This window comes from Carcharhinus amblyrhynchos, chromosome 10, assembly GCF_965287045.1.
Source record: "Carcharhinus amblyrhynchos chromosome 10, sCarAmb.v2.hapA, whole genome shotgun sequence".
Lineage (NCBI taxonomy): Eukaryota > Metazoa > Chordata > Chondrichthyes > Carcharhiniformes > Carcharhinidae > Carcharhinus > Carcharhinus amblyrhynchos.
In genome coordinates, this window is record NC_137333.1 from 87,527,403 (window position 1) to 87,540,830 (window position 13,428).

Sequence of the window (13,428 nt, forward strand, 5' to 3'; positions counted from 1 at the left end):
GGATAGAGGAGAGCCGGTGGATGTGGTCTTTCTGGATTTTCAGAAGGCGTTTGACAAGGTACCTCACAAGAGGTTATTGCAGAAGGTCAGGGGACATGGAGTTGGGGGTAGGGTGTTAGCGTGGATAGAGGATTGGTTGTCAAATAGGAGGCAGAGAGTGGGGGTCAATGGGTGCTATTCGGATTGGCGGTTGGTGACTAGTGGGGTGCCCCAGGGGTCGGTGCTGGGGCCTCAGCTATTTACCATTTATATAGATGATCTGGAGGAGGGAACCGAGTGCAGGGTGTCGAAATTTGCTGATGACACCAAGATTGGGGGAAAGGCAAATTGTGCGGAGGGTGTGGAGAGTCTGCAGAAGGATCTAGATAGGCTGGGCGAATGGGCCAGGAAATGGCAAATGGAATTTAATGTTGGCAAGTGTGAGGTGGTCCACTTTGGTAGGAAGAATGGTAGGAAGGACTATTACTTACGTGGCGAAAAACTGCAGCAGGCGACGGTGCAGAGGGACCTCGGGGTCCTTGTGCATGAGTCGCAAAAACCCAGCTTGCAGGTGCAGCAGGTGGTCAGGAAGGCGAATGGGATGCTGGCCTTCATAGCGAGGGGGATTGAATATAAAAGTAGGGAGGTCTTGCTGCAGCTGTATAGGGCATTGGTGAGGCCGCAGCTGGAGTACTGTGTGCAGTTTTGGGCGCCGCACCTGCGCAAGGATATTTTGGCCCTGGAGGGAGTGCAGAGGAGGTTTACTAGGCTGATACCGGAGTTGAGGGGATTGAGCTATGAGGAGAGGCTGAATAAACTAGGCTTGTACTCGTTAGAGTTTAGAAGAATGAGGGGAGATCTCATTGAGACGTATAAGATGATGAATGGGATGGATAGGATAGAGGTGGAGAGACTCTTGCCGCTCAAAAAAGACAGTAGGACTAGGGGGCACAGCCTCAAGATAAAGGGGAGGCGGTTTAGAACGGAGTTGAGGAGGAACTTCTTCACTCAAAGGGTGGTGAATCTCTGGAATTCTCTGCCCGTTGAAGTGGTGGAGGCTGCCTCGCTAAATATTTTTAAGAAGCGGGTTGATGGGTTCTTGATAAGAGAGGGGATTAAGGGTTATGGGGAGAGGGCGGGAAAGTGGAACTGAGCCACAACAGATCAGCCATGATCTTATTGAATGGCGGGGCAGGCTCGAAGGGCTAGATGGCCTACTCCTGCTCCTATTTCTTATGTTCTTATGTTCTTATCTGAATTCTGAGTCAGATTATCATTGTTTCTGCTATGACAACAATGAAATCAAAAGGTTTTGCATTTGAAACTGTGAAGACTCCGAACCAATATAACGAGTAAATCTTATTAATAGGTCTAAAAGAACACATTGCAGTCACAGAATTAACAAGCTGATGCAGGAGCAAGGCACAACTTTGGTGCTCAAGAACAGTCTACCAATTAATAAAACAGAGCGAGCGAGGTATTGATGTCAGCAGTTTCTATCTCTGCTTCCCCATGTGAATGATCTTGTATTGTCTTAGACTTTATCTTCATATTCCTTCTAGTCTAATTATTTTCAGTGATCAATGGTTGCAATTTACGGGAGATTGACAGCTTGCGGGAACAAATCAAGAACCTCTTGGCCTGCTGAGAAAGCATACTGACTTTAGCCTTTCCAAACAAGCATGTATAGGCATTCTAGGCTAAATCCTATGTAACCCCTCTTCTTCCCTTTCCCTGAAGGCATTGATTCCTTCACTGGGATACAGTTCTCATCCTTTCCCCCCTTTACCTTAACGTGAGCCTTGATTGCCAACAAGCAATTCAACGGAAAAAAATCACAACCAATTGTAATCCTATCTTCATCTGACATCCAAACAGTTTCAATTCCAGCAGCACATGCTGGAATAGGATTAGGAGTAATTGATTTGCTGATCCTTATACAGCTTTGTTGTAGACACTTGCAGTGTTGCTACCACAGTACTGACTTAACATCAGTTAATACAAGCCTGGAATTAAACCTGGGGCCTTACTAGTCTGTGTAGTTGAGCTAAAGGTTATGTTCCCAGGGTCTGCAAGTTAGCAGATCACCTCATTAGCATGGGACAAACAGGTAGAAACACCATTTTGGATACATCACTAATGCCTTCCAGCCCATGATGACATGTAACGTCCATGACCCCCACATCCTTGGGGATGGTTATTGCCCATGTTCATTCTCCACCTCTGGTCATGGTCTCTGCAGCTCCCTGTACCTAAGGAGACAAATCCTCCAAAAGTGATTTGGAAAAGGAGTGCAAAAAAGATAAAAGAAAATGTTTCCAGGGATGAGGGACTTCACTTGCATGGATTGATTGGAAAAGCAGAGGTATTCTTCTCTTTGGAGAAGAGGAGCTTGAGAGATTTTATACAGGTATTTAAAATCATCAGGGATATAGGCAGGAGTAGACAGAGAAAAATTATTCCCATTAGCGGGAGAGTCAAGAACTGGGGACGCCAATTTTAAATGGTTAACAAAATAACCAATGGCAACGTGAGGGATAATGTTGTCGAGTGGTTTAGATTTGGAATATGTGTCTGAGAGGAGGCAGATTCGATTGGGGGCTTCAAAAGAGGATTGTTAGGAGCACCTAAAGACAAAAATAAAATGTGAAGATACAGGGCAAAGGGTGGGAAGAAGGACTTTATCTTTGCAGACAAACTGGGCCAGATGACCCCCCCCGCCCCACTCTATGATCCTAGTTCCTGGTCTTTGACGCCTGGGAGGCATCACTTCACTGTTTTACTGAGCCAAGGGAGCAAGAGCTGCCTTTCCAATAGATATAAGAGGCCTCATGGCACTATTTGAAGGAGAGCAGGGAAGTTCTTCGAGGGTCTTGACTAATATTTAATCATCAACTAATATCAGTTAAAAATATTATTTGGTTATTTATCTCTGACATTTGTAGAATATGGTTGTTAGAAAACTGGCTATTGCTTTTGCAACTGTTAACTACATTCAGAGTATTCAACTGTCAGAAAGACATTTGGGGCTCGAAATGTATTGTATGACTAAGTTCCCTATTTTCGATTTATATATTTTAATGCATCTGTTGTAAGTTGGCAGCTCAGAGTTGAGTGTGATAAATGAATGTCAGTATGTTTTGTATTCACACTGTTAGATTCTTATGCAGATATTTTTATAGTCATATGATATAGTGGGTGGGCGTTCCTCAGTTTAGCTTTATGTGGCCTTTAATATTTTTTCCTTTCAAATAGATAAAAATGTAATTATATTTTTAAAATGTTCTATTCTTCTTACATGAAAGTAGTGACTCATGTTGGATTCCATAGGTACCAACATTTGCCCTTTAGGTGGTCTTCCTTCTATATGAGGCCTGTAAGATTTTAATAGAAATTTTAGGATGGGATTTTATGGCCTCACTTGTCCTGAAACTGTAAAATCCTGCCCAAAGTCAATGGACCTTTCCATGGTTCCCACCCCCCACCCCCCACCACCACCCCCCCCCCCCCCCCCCCCCCCCCACATGCTCCAATTCCCATGTTGGGCAAGATGGTAAAGGATGGTATTTGCAATCTGTAACATATCTTGAATTTATACCCTAACCACAGTTTAAATTAAATGGTTCAGTATGAATTTCTGCTCACTGGAATTAGTTACAAGAGGACTGTTGTTGGTGAGAAACACAATTGTTTTATGACTAATTGCCATTTAATCTTGAACTGTATGCTGCCTGAATGGCCCACAGTGCAATTAGGGACGGGATTTTTTACGGCCTCGCTCATCCCGAAATAGTAAAATCCCACTGAGGTCAACAGACCTTCCTTTTGTCAGCCCCTCACTTGCTCTGATTCCCAGGGCAGACAGGGCTATAAAATTCCACCCTAGATGTTTTTCAAAATCAGTTCAAAGGAATGGTAAAAGCAGTCTGAAATTAGGATGACACTATAGTTTTAAACAAACCGTGTATTGCTTTAATTGATCTGTACTGTTTTCTGATAGCAGTGGGGCTTGGGTTAAAAAATGTTGACAAGAGAATGTGACTTTATTAACGGTTTCTCTATATTCAGGGGAGGATTTGTTTGTCATAGCATGTAAACTTTGAGAGGCCCCTGGGGACAAGGGATGAATACTGGTCTTTAGTCAATATGGCTCTAGTTACTGAGGTGGGGGTGACACAAAATGATTTGCACCCTTGGCCAATAGAAGAGGACCATCTCCAAAAATGGAAAGAGGAATAATAAGACTGAGGAAAAGAAGTTGGCATAACTTTTGTAGTCCACGTTGACATGATGATGAAGTATGTTTCTTCTGGACACAGTTCAACATCACTTCGAAGAGAAAAAGGGAAAGGACATTGGCTGGGCTGGCAGCAACAAGAACTTCTAGGATCTTGGGAGCTGAGAGATGAAAAAAGTTATGTTGTCTTCACTGCTTCTTGTTAAGTATATGTAAAATTTTGCTTAATAAATTCTACTTTATTCATAAATACTAGTTATTCTTACCTTGTAGGACAAACAGAACTGAGAACCCTGGTGTTCAAAATTAAGAATTCTGACCAAGTTTTTTTAAATTGGGACTTATACCTCAAAACCTTAAATCTTACAGACCATAGAGTGAATAATGCACATCAGCCTTGGGGGTCATCACTATTAAGTCTAATATCCACATGCGCCTATGTTCCAGGAAGAATAACCTTTGATTCCTAATGTATTTTCTCTACTCCATAAACCAGTTAAGTTTATTAACCTCCACTGCCAGTATATCCCCTCAAAATTTTATTCATTGTCCACGGTCTGTTCGTTTGAATGTGCGGTACCTTTCGTGCTGTTGTGTGGCTACTTGTGTCTGCAGCTTACAGGGAACATTACAATTTTCTTTTTTCTAGTAAATATAATGTTCAGCCATTTCATGCAATTTTTTTAGTTCCTATTGCAAAGTCATTGTCATTCAGGGTATGAATGTTTTGGTTTCTATCCTTCTCGTTCGGCCGACTGCTCTGGCTCTGATAAATCATTTAGCATATTCTTTCTTTGTTCTGCACACCTTTTGCTGGACTGGAGACCTGGAATTTGTCTCTCCCTCGTTCCAGAGGGATAATCTAATTCATCCACTCTTCACTCAGTTTGGGATTCCTGGGAATTAAGCAGCTATGCTCTGAAATATCCCCAACAAAAACTATGGACATATGGCCAAAGCCATTGGATAAGACGCCAAGACTTAAAAGGAAGAAGATAAACATCTGGAAGTATCCATATTCTCCAAAAGTGGTGATTTCATCATAATCCCGCATGTTAATGACAGCACTGGTAGCAATTTTCTTCCATAAAACTGCAGCATTTTGCCATTGCAGAGCAGAGTAGAAGTGCTGCAGCTTCAAGTAATTTCAAACCCTGATTAAATCTCAATTGTGCCCACCAATGAATAGGCAGCACAGTGACAGAAGCAACATACAAGCCCCTTTGTGTCCAAAGATGTGCAAGTTAGGTTGATTAGCCATGGTGAACGTGAGGGTTTATGGAGGTGGGGTAGGCCTGGGTAAGATGCTCTTTTGCAAAGTCAGTGCAGATGCAACGGGCCAAATGGCCTCCTTCTACACGATAGGGATTCTAAGAGTTAATGTTTTTGGCTTTTGCCATTACATTGTGGAAGCTTTCTGAAAAAAAGTCAGACTGGATTTTTACTGCCCGACCCACTAAGTATTTCCAGCATTTTCTGTTTTTACTTCAGATTTCCAGCATATTTAATCTTCTGTCAAGAGCAGGCGGGGGTTTTTCAGCAATCTCAACTCCAGCCTAACTTAACTAAATAAAACTACATAACCCACAATCCCTGGCGTGTCCATCCGGTCACATGTGCGGACAACCCTAAATCCCATTGGCGAAGGGTGTCACACCGGAAGCAGTCGTGCTGTTAAATCACTTCCGCCGAGGGATCGACTTCCTTTTCGCCGGCCGCGGCTCCGTGTTGGCAAATGGCGGCGCAGATCTCCAAGAAGCGAAAGGTGAGCAGGACAGGGGGAAGATAGCCAGGGACCGGGGAAATAAGGCCGCGGGCGAGACCGGGGGACGGCTCCGAGTGTGAGGGAGGCCGGATGGCGGGGCGGCGGTCGTCGTTAGAGGAGGATGGATACGGATGGTGCTTCTTCCCCCACCCCCGCCCGGTCTTGGTCCCCTGTCACTAACATGGCGCCCGCCTCTCCGCTCCTCTCTTACAGTTCGTGGCGGACGGCATCTTCAAGGCCGAGCTCAACGAGTTCCTGACCCGCGAGCTGGCCGAGGATGGCTACAGCGGTGTGGAGGTGCGAGTCACACCCACTAGGACCGAGATCATCATCTTGGCCACCAGGTAAAGAGCCAGAGAGCCAGCCTCCGCGGGGAAATTGTATTTATTGGTGTCACAAGTAGGTTTACATTAACACTGTAATGATACTGTGAAAATTTCCTAGTTGCCATACCCCGGCGCCTGTTCGGGTACACTGAGGGAGAACTTAGCATAGCCAGTGCACCTAATTAGCACGTCTTTTGGACTGTGGAAGATATTGGAGTATCTGGTGGAAACCCATGCAGATACAGGGAGAACATGCAAGCTCCGCACAGGCAGTGACCCAAGCCAGTAAACATGGAATTGCAAGCCAGGACCCTGTCAAGCTGTTTTATATCTCCAGTGGAAATGTGCAGCAAGCCAGCCTCTCTAATAGAGATGTGCAACTCGGGATTTGTTAACATAAGGTGATCTGGGCTTCATTGCGGCTTCTGGAATTGGCAGGTTGCATTCTGTTTCTGAGCAAAGTTTGGTCTGGTGTAGTATCGCGCTTTATTGGAGTTGCAAACACCGTTGAGATATGGACCTCTAAGCCTGGATGTAAAGATCGCCATCATGGGATGTAAGCTTCATTCCTTGATTAGCATCTGACCATAGAAATGTTATGAAGCTGAAGTACGCTGTTTGTCTCACCGTGTCTGTGTTGAATAGGAAAAAGAAATTGGCTGCTCATGTTTTCCAGCGCTGGGTCCATAGCTTTACAGGTTACTGTAGTTCAGGTGTAGGCCAAGAGCCTTTTTAAATGGGCTGAGTGTTTCAGCCTCACCATCATCTTGAGTGGTGAATACCAGGTGTCTGCCATCTTCTGGGTGCAAAAGCTTTTCCTCAGACCTCTGTAATCCATCAACCACTCACTTTCAATCTAGCCTTCTGGAATTGACCCTTCAGCTAGGGGAAATGGGTCGTTCTGTCTACCTTCTCATGGCCCTGCATGGTTTTATGCATCTTATTGTCATTCTTAAAACAGTTATTTGTTACTTCCCTGCTCTTTATGGGAGTTGCTGTGTAAGTTGGCTGTCATGTGAATCATTTGAATGCCTACAGCGCAGAAGAGGCCACTTGGCCTATCAAGTCTGCACCAACTCTGACAGCATATCACCCAGGTTCTCTCACTCTCATCCCTGCCCCAACCCCAACCCCATATCACATCTTTGGGCACAAAGGGTCAACCCACCCATCTTTGGACTGTGGGTGGAAACCCATGCAGACATGGGGAGAACGTGCAAACACCACAGTCATTCAAGCAGGAATCAACCCTACTGAGAGGCAGCTATGCTAACTGCTATGCCACTGTTTTAGGGTGGATTCTCGGAGGTTATTTCCCAGGGCTGAAATGGTCGCTACGAGAGGACACAGGTTTAAGATGCTGGGGAGCAAATACAGAGGAGATGTCAGGGGTAAGTTTTTCACTCAGGGTGGTGAGTGAGTGGAATCGGCTGCCGTCGGTGGTAGAGGTGAACTCGGGGTCTTTTAAGAGACTTCTGGATGAGTACATGGGATTTAGTGGGATTGAGAGTTATAGAAACGCCTGGTAGATATGGATATGATCGGTGCAACTTGTGGGCTGAAGGGCTTGTTTGTGCTGTGGTGTTCTGTGTTCTATTCTGCCCCTTGCCATCAGAGCTCTGCTGAAGGGTCATCCAGACTTGAAATAGGTCTGTGTGCACTGTTGGTTTTTGTAGCTCAAAAGCTGTTTTAAAATGGCATCAAGTCTTATCTAATTCTGCACATTGAGATCCCAATCTACTTAACCAGCATCTGACCATAGAAATTCTGCACATCCCCACTGAAGCGAAAAGGCAGCTTGGTAGGGTCCTGGCCTGCGATCCCACATTTACTGGCTTGGGTCACTGTCTGTGTGGAGCTTACATGTTTTCCCCACACCTGTGTGGGTTTCCTCCAGGTGCTCCAGTTTCCTCCCACTGTCCGAAAGACATGCTGGTTCAGTGTGGTGACCATTCTAAATTCTCCCTCTGCACCCAAACAGGGCCAGATTGTGGTAACCAGCTGATTTTCACAGTAGCTTTGAGTTACTGTCACCTTACCCTGTGTTATACAGTGTGTGCCCCCGCCCTGAAAAAAATCTCCCAAGTCTGCAGTTAAACTGTGGCAAAGGTTGGAATTTGTGGCCTAGTTTAAACTCTCATCTGCAATTCCACGTATTAATACTGCAGTACATTCTCCAGCAGCCCTTAAGTAAACTGAGGAAATTATTGAGAATAGATTTGAGGCCAGCTGTAATATCCAGTTCTAATGTTTGTAAGTTCTACTTCATATGACAACAAATTGACTTTTTAAAAATTTGTGAATGGTAGAAATCTGTAGTCCTTGGTGAAATAATTTCTTTTAGACACTGTTTTAGAAAACCCGCCTTTTTGTGTTGCATGGACAGTTTGCTTAGAATAGAAGTAACTTGTAAAATTCTTTAACAGGACTCAGAATGTGCTGGGAGAGAAAGGACGCCGAATCCGTGAGCTGACTGCTGTTGTTCAGAAACGGTTTGGTTTCCCAGAGGGAAGTGTTGAGGTAAGTTAACAGGACGGTGACCTTTCACTTAATACTCATTGGTCCCTTTTTCTGGCAGCACAAAGATTGCGCTCAGGCTGGAGCAATGGCTCTCCCTTGCTGCTACCTTCAGTGATGATGCTTGATGACGAGTCTGATGGGATGTGATCTGTATGTGAATTCCTGATGCAGTTGGCATGTTCTGTGCTGCTGCTTTCAGGGTCCTGAACAGTACATCTACTCTTTTGATGACTTAGAGGCATTTGTCTGAGGAGGCGTTGATGGGCATAACAAGCAAAAACTTTTGAGAAAGGCTCACACGTTTAGTGCCACCATTTGAATAGTAATCCCCTAAATGAAATTAAGTTTTCCTGAGTGTCTTCCCTTATTGGGTGTTTTGGTCATCCAATATATTACAAGTACAAAATATTCTTTTAAAGTGCTATGGTTTAAACTGGAACAAGTAACTGACCAGGTTTCAATTTGCAAAGTTCTCTGAACTAGCAACAACTTGCTTTATGACTTTAAGCAAAGTTGAATTGTAGTATAAAGAAACTGGGCTGATCTAAACAGAAATTATGGCCTTTATGTGGATCCATGTTATTTCATAATGTGATGGGTTTTCACTTTGTCCTGGATTTTTCTTGTTCCACAGCTCTATGCTGAAAAGGTTGCCACTCGAGGGCTTTGTGCTATTGCTCAGGCAGAGTCCCTGCGTTACAAGTTGCTTGGAGGTCTGGCTGTACGTAGGTAAGATGGCAAAGGATTTGTTTACTTGTACATTATTTCCTATTAAAACTGAGTGGAATGAGGATTTAGGGGCTTGTAAAGCGGAAAGCATATCTACTCAAATGGAACTAATTCTAAAGCCGTATAGTTACTGTGCTATTTTTACTGAAGCATTTGTCTGAGAATACATGTATTTGATACAAGTTTAATTTAAATGCAAATCATTTCTGATTCGTACCAAAATGTAGTACAGCTTCTGGAGGATTTGTTCTGGTAGGGTCAGACCCAGCTTCTGAATTTACCCTGCGTTTTTACACTGATATACATTAAATTGTAGCCTCATTCTGAGTGAAAGCTTCTTTGTATCACTAACCAGTTTACACTTTGTTTTGTGGGCCAATTGATGTCCTACTGAATTTAAAACCTCCAGCATCAGTAGTATTTCTTAACCAGCTAAAGCAAACAAAAGGACTCTGGCTTATTGAATTCCCTTCTTTTAATTGATTGAGATGGTTCTACTTGATGGTTGAGAGTCCACTTTAGCTTGTGATGCCAGATCCCACACTTTGAATGCTTTCTTGATTCACATCATTTCTGCAAGATAATGATTGGGTTGACACAATTGACCTTGATGTTTCTGGGCTGGGAGTGATGCTGAATGGGCCCTTCGGGGCTGGATGAATCCTTATCCCTGACTTATTAGCTGTAGTAAAGTATACGCAAATTAGTGCTGTGAGCAGCCAGTATGGAACCTGGCTGTGATTTCCTGTATACCTTGTGAAGAATGGCCATTTTGATGGTGTAACCAAGTGCTGGTGGCGCAAAAGGAACTAATTTATGAATTGCTATTGGCAGTGAAGAAAGGGGGGCAGACGCATTTAAGATAAACACAAGGTATTCTCTGTATTTATTCCAGTGAATTACTCTGTATTTAAGCCCTTCCTCCTTTCTGCCACCCCCCCCCCACACACACACACACACGTGCACACACACCTGTGTTATAGTTGGTGCAGAGGGTTTTTTATAATGTTTGGGTTGCTGATAAACTGAAGAAATTAAATTTGACCACCTTCTCCCAACCCAGAGCCTGCTATGGTGTTCTCCGCTTCATTATGGAAAGTGGAGCCAAGGGCTGCGAGGTGGTAGTTTCTGGAAAACTTCGAGGCCAGAGAGCCAAGTCCATGAAATTTGTTGATGGTCTGATGATCCACAGTGGTGATCCGGTGAACTACTATGTTGATACAGCTGTGCGTCACGTACTGCTAAGGCAAGGTGAGTGAGGTGCTTGCACAGCTGGACAGAATGCTTTCCTGAAGATGTTAGAGCTAGCATCTCTGATACCTTTCCTGCGTGTTTCATTTTTTTCAGTGACTAGTGCACATAATTAGGCCTTTTGACACCAGGAATGTGTGAAGCTTGAATCTGTATCCTGCTTCCAATATACATTACTGTATCATGACAGGAATACAGTAAAAAGTCTGACAACACCAGGTTTACTGTGTTTACCCTAGTCCAACGCTGGCACATCCACATCACGACAGGAATGTCAGATTTGTTCCTCTGCTGGTGACTCAAGAACACAGCTTGTTCCTGTTTTGCTGAACATTGAGCTGTTTCAGATTTGCACAGAATAAAGTATCCGGCCCTTCCAGCTTTGCATTTTAGCAAACCAAATCTGTTTCCGCCTGTGCTAAGAGAGTGGCACATTAGAGGTGATTTTCTGTAAAACCGGTGGTTACTGTCATTTGAACTTGTTTCAACTGAACTTTCTGGATCTCCTTCCCAATTGAGGACAACTGCAATCAACTGTCCAATTGTTAAAGTTGAGTTTATTTTTAATTTGCTGCAGCATTTGAAAAAGGGGTACACCTTTATTAATCTTATAGAATATAGTCAGACATGTTAACAATGTAGTTGGTGATTTCACGTTTATTGTTCTGAATCTGATTTATTCTTTTGCAGGTGTGTTGGGAATTAAAGTTAAGATCATGCTTCCATGGGACCCAAGTGGTAAAATTGGACCCAAGAAACCTTTGCCTGATCATGTCAGCATTGTTGAGCCCAAGGATGAGATCTTGCCAACTACACCCATTTCAGAACAGAAGGGAGGCAAACCAGAGCAGCCTGTGATTCAGCAGCCTGGACCAGTTCCAACTGCATAGTTGGTACAGTATTCTTTTCCTCTAATGGCACCTATTAACATCTTTAGCAATCTATGCAGCTACAGAAAAATCCAGTCTATTGCTTCCCACTATATCAAATCTTGGCATCTTGATTTAACTTGGCTTTGCTTTAATTTTGATCTTTAATAGTTTCAGTGTAAGGATGTGCTTCCCAGTTGTATGCTAATCAACAGCATTACAGTACTGGGGCTATCAATTTTGGTTGAGAGTTGGCTTCACTCGTTCAGGTCATTTGTGGGTTTGGCATTTGCTGTAAAATGGCCAGAATACTGATTATAGTTCTGATGCCCTTCAGTGAGGGGGCAGACACCCCTCTGTGGTCCAACCCACTTAAGACTCTAGCCTCCCACTATGTAATTCCCTCTGAGTGGACATAACCCAATGCATCGTAAAGTAGTTTTATACTACCTTCTTGGGGTGGGAGATGAGGAATAAATATGATTTTGCAGTACAGATATGTTGTAAGCGTGGTTTTTAAAAATGGTAGTTTTGGTTCTTGGTGATTTTCACGCATCTGAAGGTTGATCTTTGGCTATAGCCCGAGATTGCGGTGAGGTAACAATTTTAATCAGTATATTACAGGGTTTTAAATTGATTCCTTCAGTGATGATGCTTGATGACGAGTCCGATGGGACCTAGCTTGCCTTAAGTTTCTAGATGCAGTTGGCATGTTCTATGCTTCTGAATCTGGATTCCTGGTTGCAGCGTCTCTTCTACTGATGACTTAGAGGCATTTGTCTGAGAAGGGTTAATAGCAAATGTGTAGTTTCCTAGCTTAAGCTCAATTACATCTAATTTGTGCTTTTTCTGTCTCCACAGGTATGCCAGTGTCTAAAGAAACTTAATTTTCTGTATTTGTTTGAATAAAACAAGAAAAACAATTGCTGTTTATTTCAGTTGCATTTGTGTCACATGTTGCCAGTCCCCAACTTGCAAATACCAGTGCTGTACTTCAAAGTTGTGTTGTGCTGTTGAATGTCACATCAAGGTTGACCTGTGATTTCCATGCTCAGTTGTGGCTCAGCAGGTAGCACTTGCCTTGGCATTAGAAGTTCCAGGTTCAAGTCACTTCAGGGCTTGAGCATTCCAGTGCAGTAGTGAGGGAACCCTTTACTGTTGGGGCTGCCAATCTTCTGATGTGATGGTAAACTTTGGGGCTCATCTCAGTTTGGGTGGGTGTCAAAGATCTTGGTGCATTATTGAGGAGCTGGAGCATTATTGCCAGTGTGAATCCACATAGAAACTAGAAGCAGGAGTAGGTCCTTTAAGCCTGTTCTACCATTCATTATGACCATGACTGATTGAATTCAATATCCAGATTGCCCCTTCCATATCCATTGATCCCTTAAGCCTCTAGAGGTAATCTAATATTTTGAAATTGGACAGCCTCTGGTTGTGAATTCTGCATATTCACCATTCTCTACATAATTCCTCCTCATCTCAGTTCTAAAAAGGTTCACCCCTATCTTCAAACTATGGCCCCTAGTTCTGGACTCCCCATCATTGGGAACATTCCTTCTGAATCTACTGTCTAACGTTGTAAGAATTTTAAGTTTGAGATCCCTTCTCACTTTTTTATAAACACCAATCTACTCAATTACCAAGCAAAAGACCAGGACCTGAGTATCATGAGACTCGGCCTAAACTAGATGAATCTATTTGCTAGCCAATCTCCGTCAATCTCAAGACATTACCTGCAATCCTATGTGC

General features: G+C 43.5%; 1 protein-coding gene and 2 non-coding genes across 3 annotated transcripts; all 3 read left to right on the plus strand.

Annotated features, from left to right (window-relative positions):
- Window positions 1-5,895: 5,895 nt before the first annotated feature.
- Window positions 5,896-12,599, plus strand: rps3 (ribosomal protein S3). The gene is made up of 7 exons (XM_080197535.1): window positions 5,896-5,981; window positions 6,195-6,325; window positions 8,734-8,827; window positions 9,462-9,556; window positions 10,620-10,807; window positions 11,498-11,700; window positions 12,538-12,599. The coding sequence occupies exons 1-6, from the start codon at window positions 5,952-5,954 to the stop codon at window positions 11,695-11,697; spliced, it is 738 nt and encodes a 245-aa protein (XP_080053661.1). The 5' UTR covers window positions 5,896-5,951; the 3' UTR covers window positions 11,698-11,700; window positions 12,538-12,599.
- On the plus strand, window positions 8,934-9,082 carry LOC145349575 (small nucleolar RNA SNORD15). The gene has a single exon (XR_013888098.1). It is a non-coding gene; the product is annotated as a small nucleolar RNA SNORD15 (small nucleolar RNA).
- LOC145349576 (small nucleolar RNA SNORD15) lies at window positions 12,317-12,465 on the plus strand. The gene has a single exon (XR_013888099.1). It is a non-coding gene; the product is annotated as a small nucleolar RNA SNORD15 (small nucleolar RNA).
- Window positions 12,600-13,428: the final 829 nt, after the last annotated feature.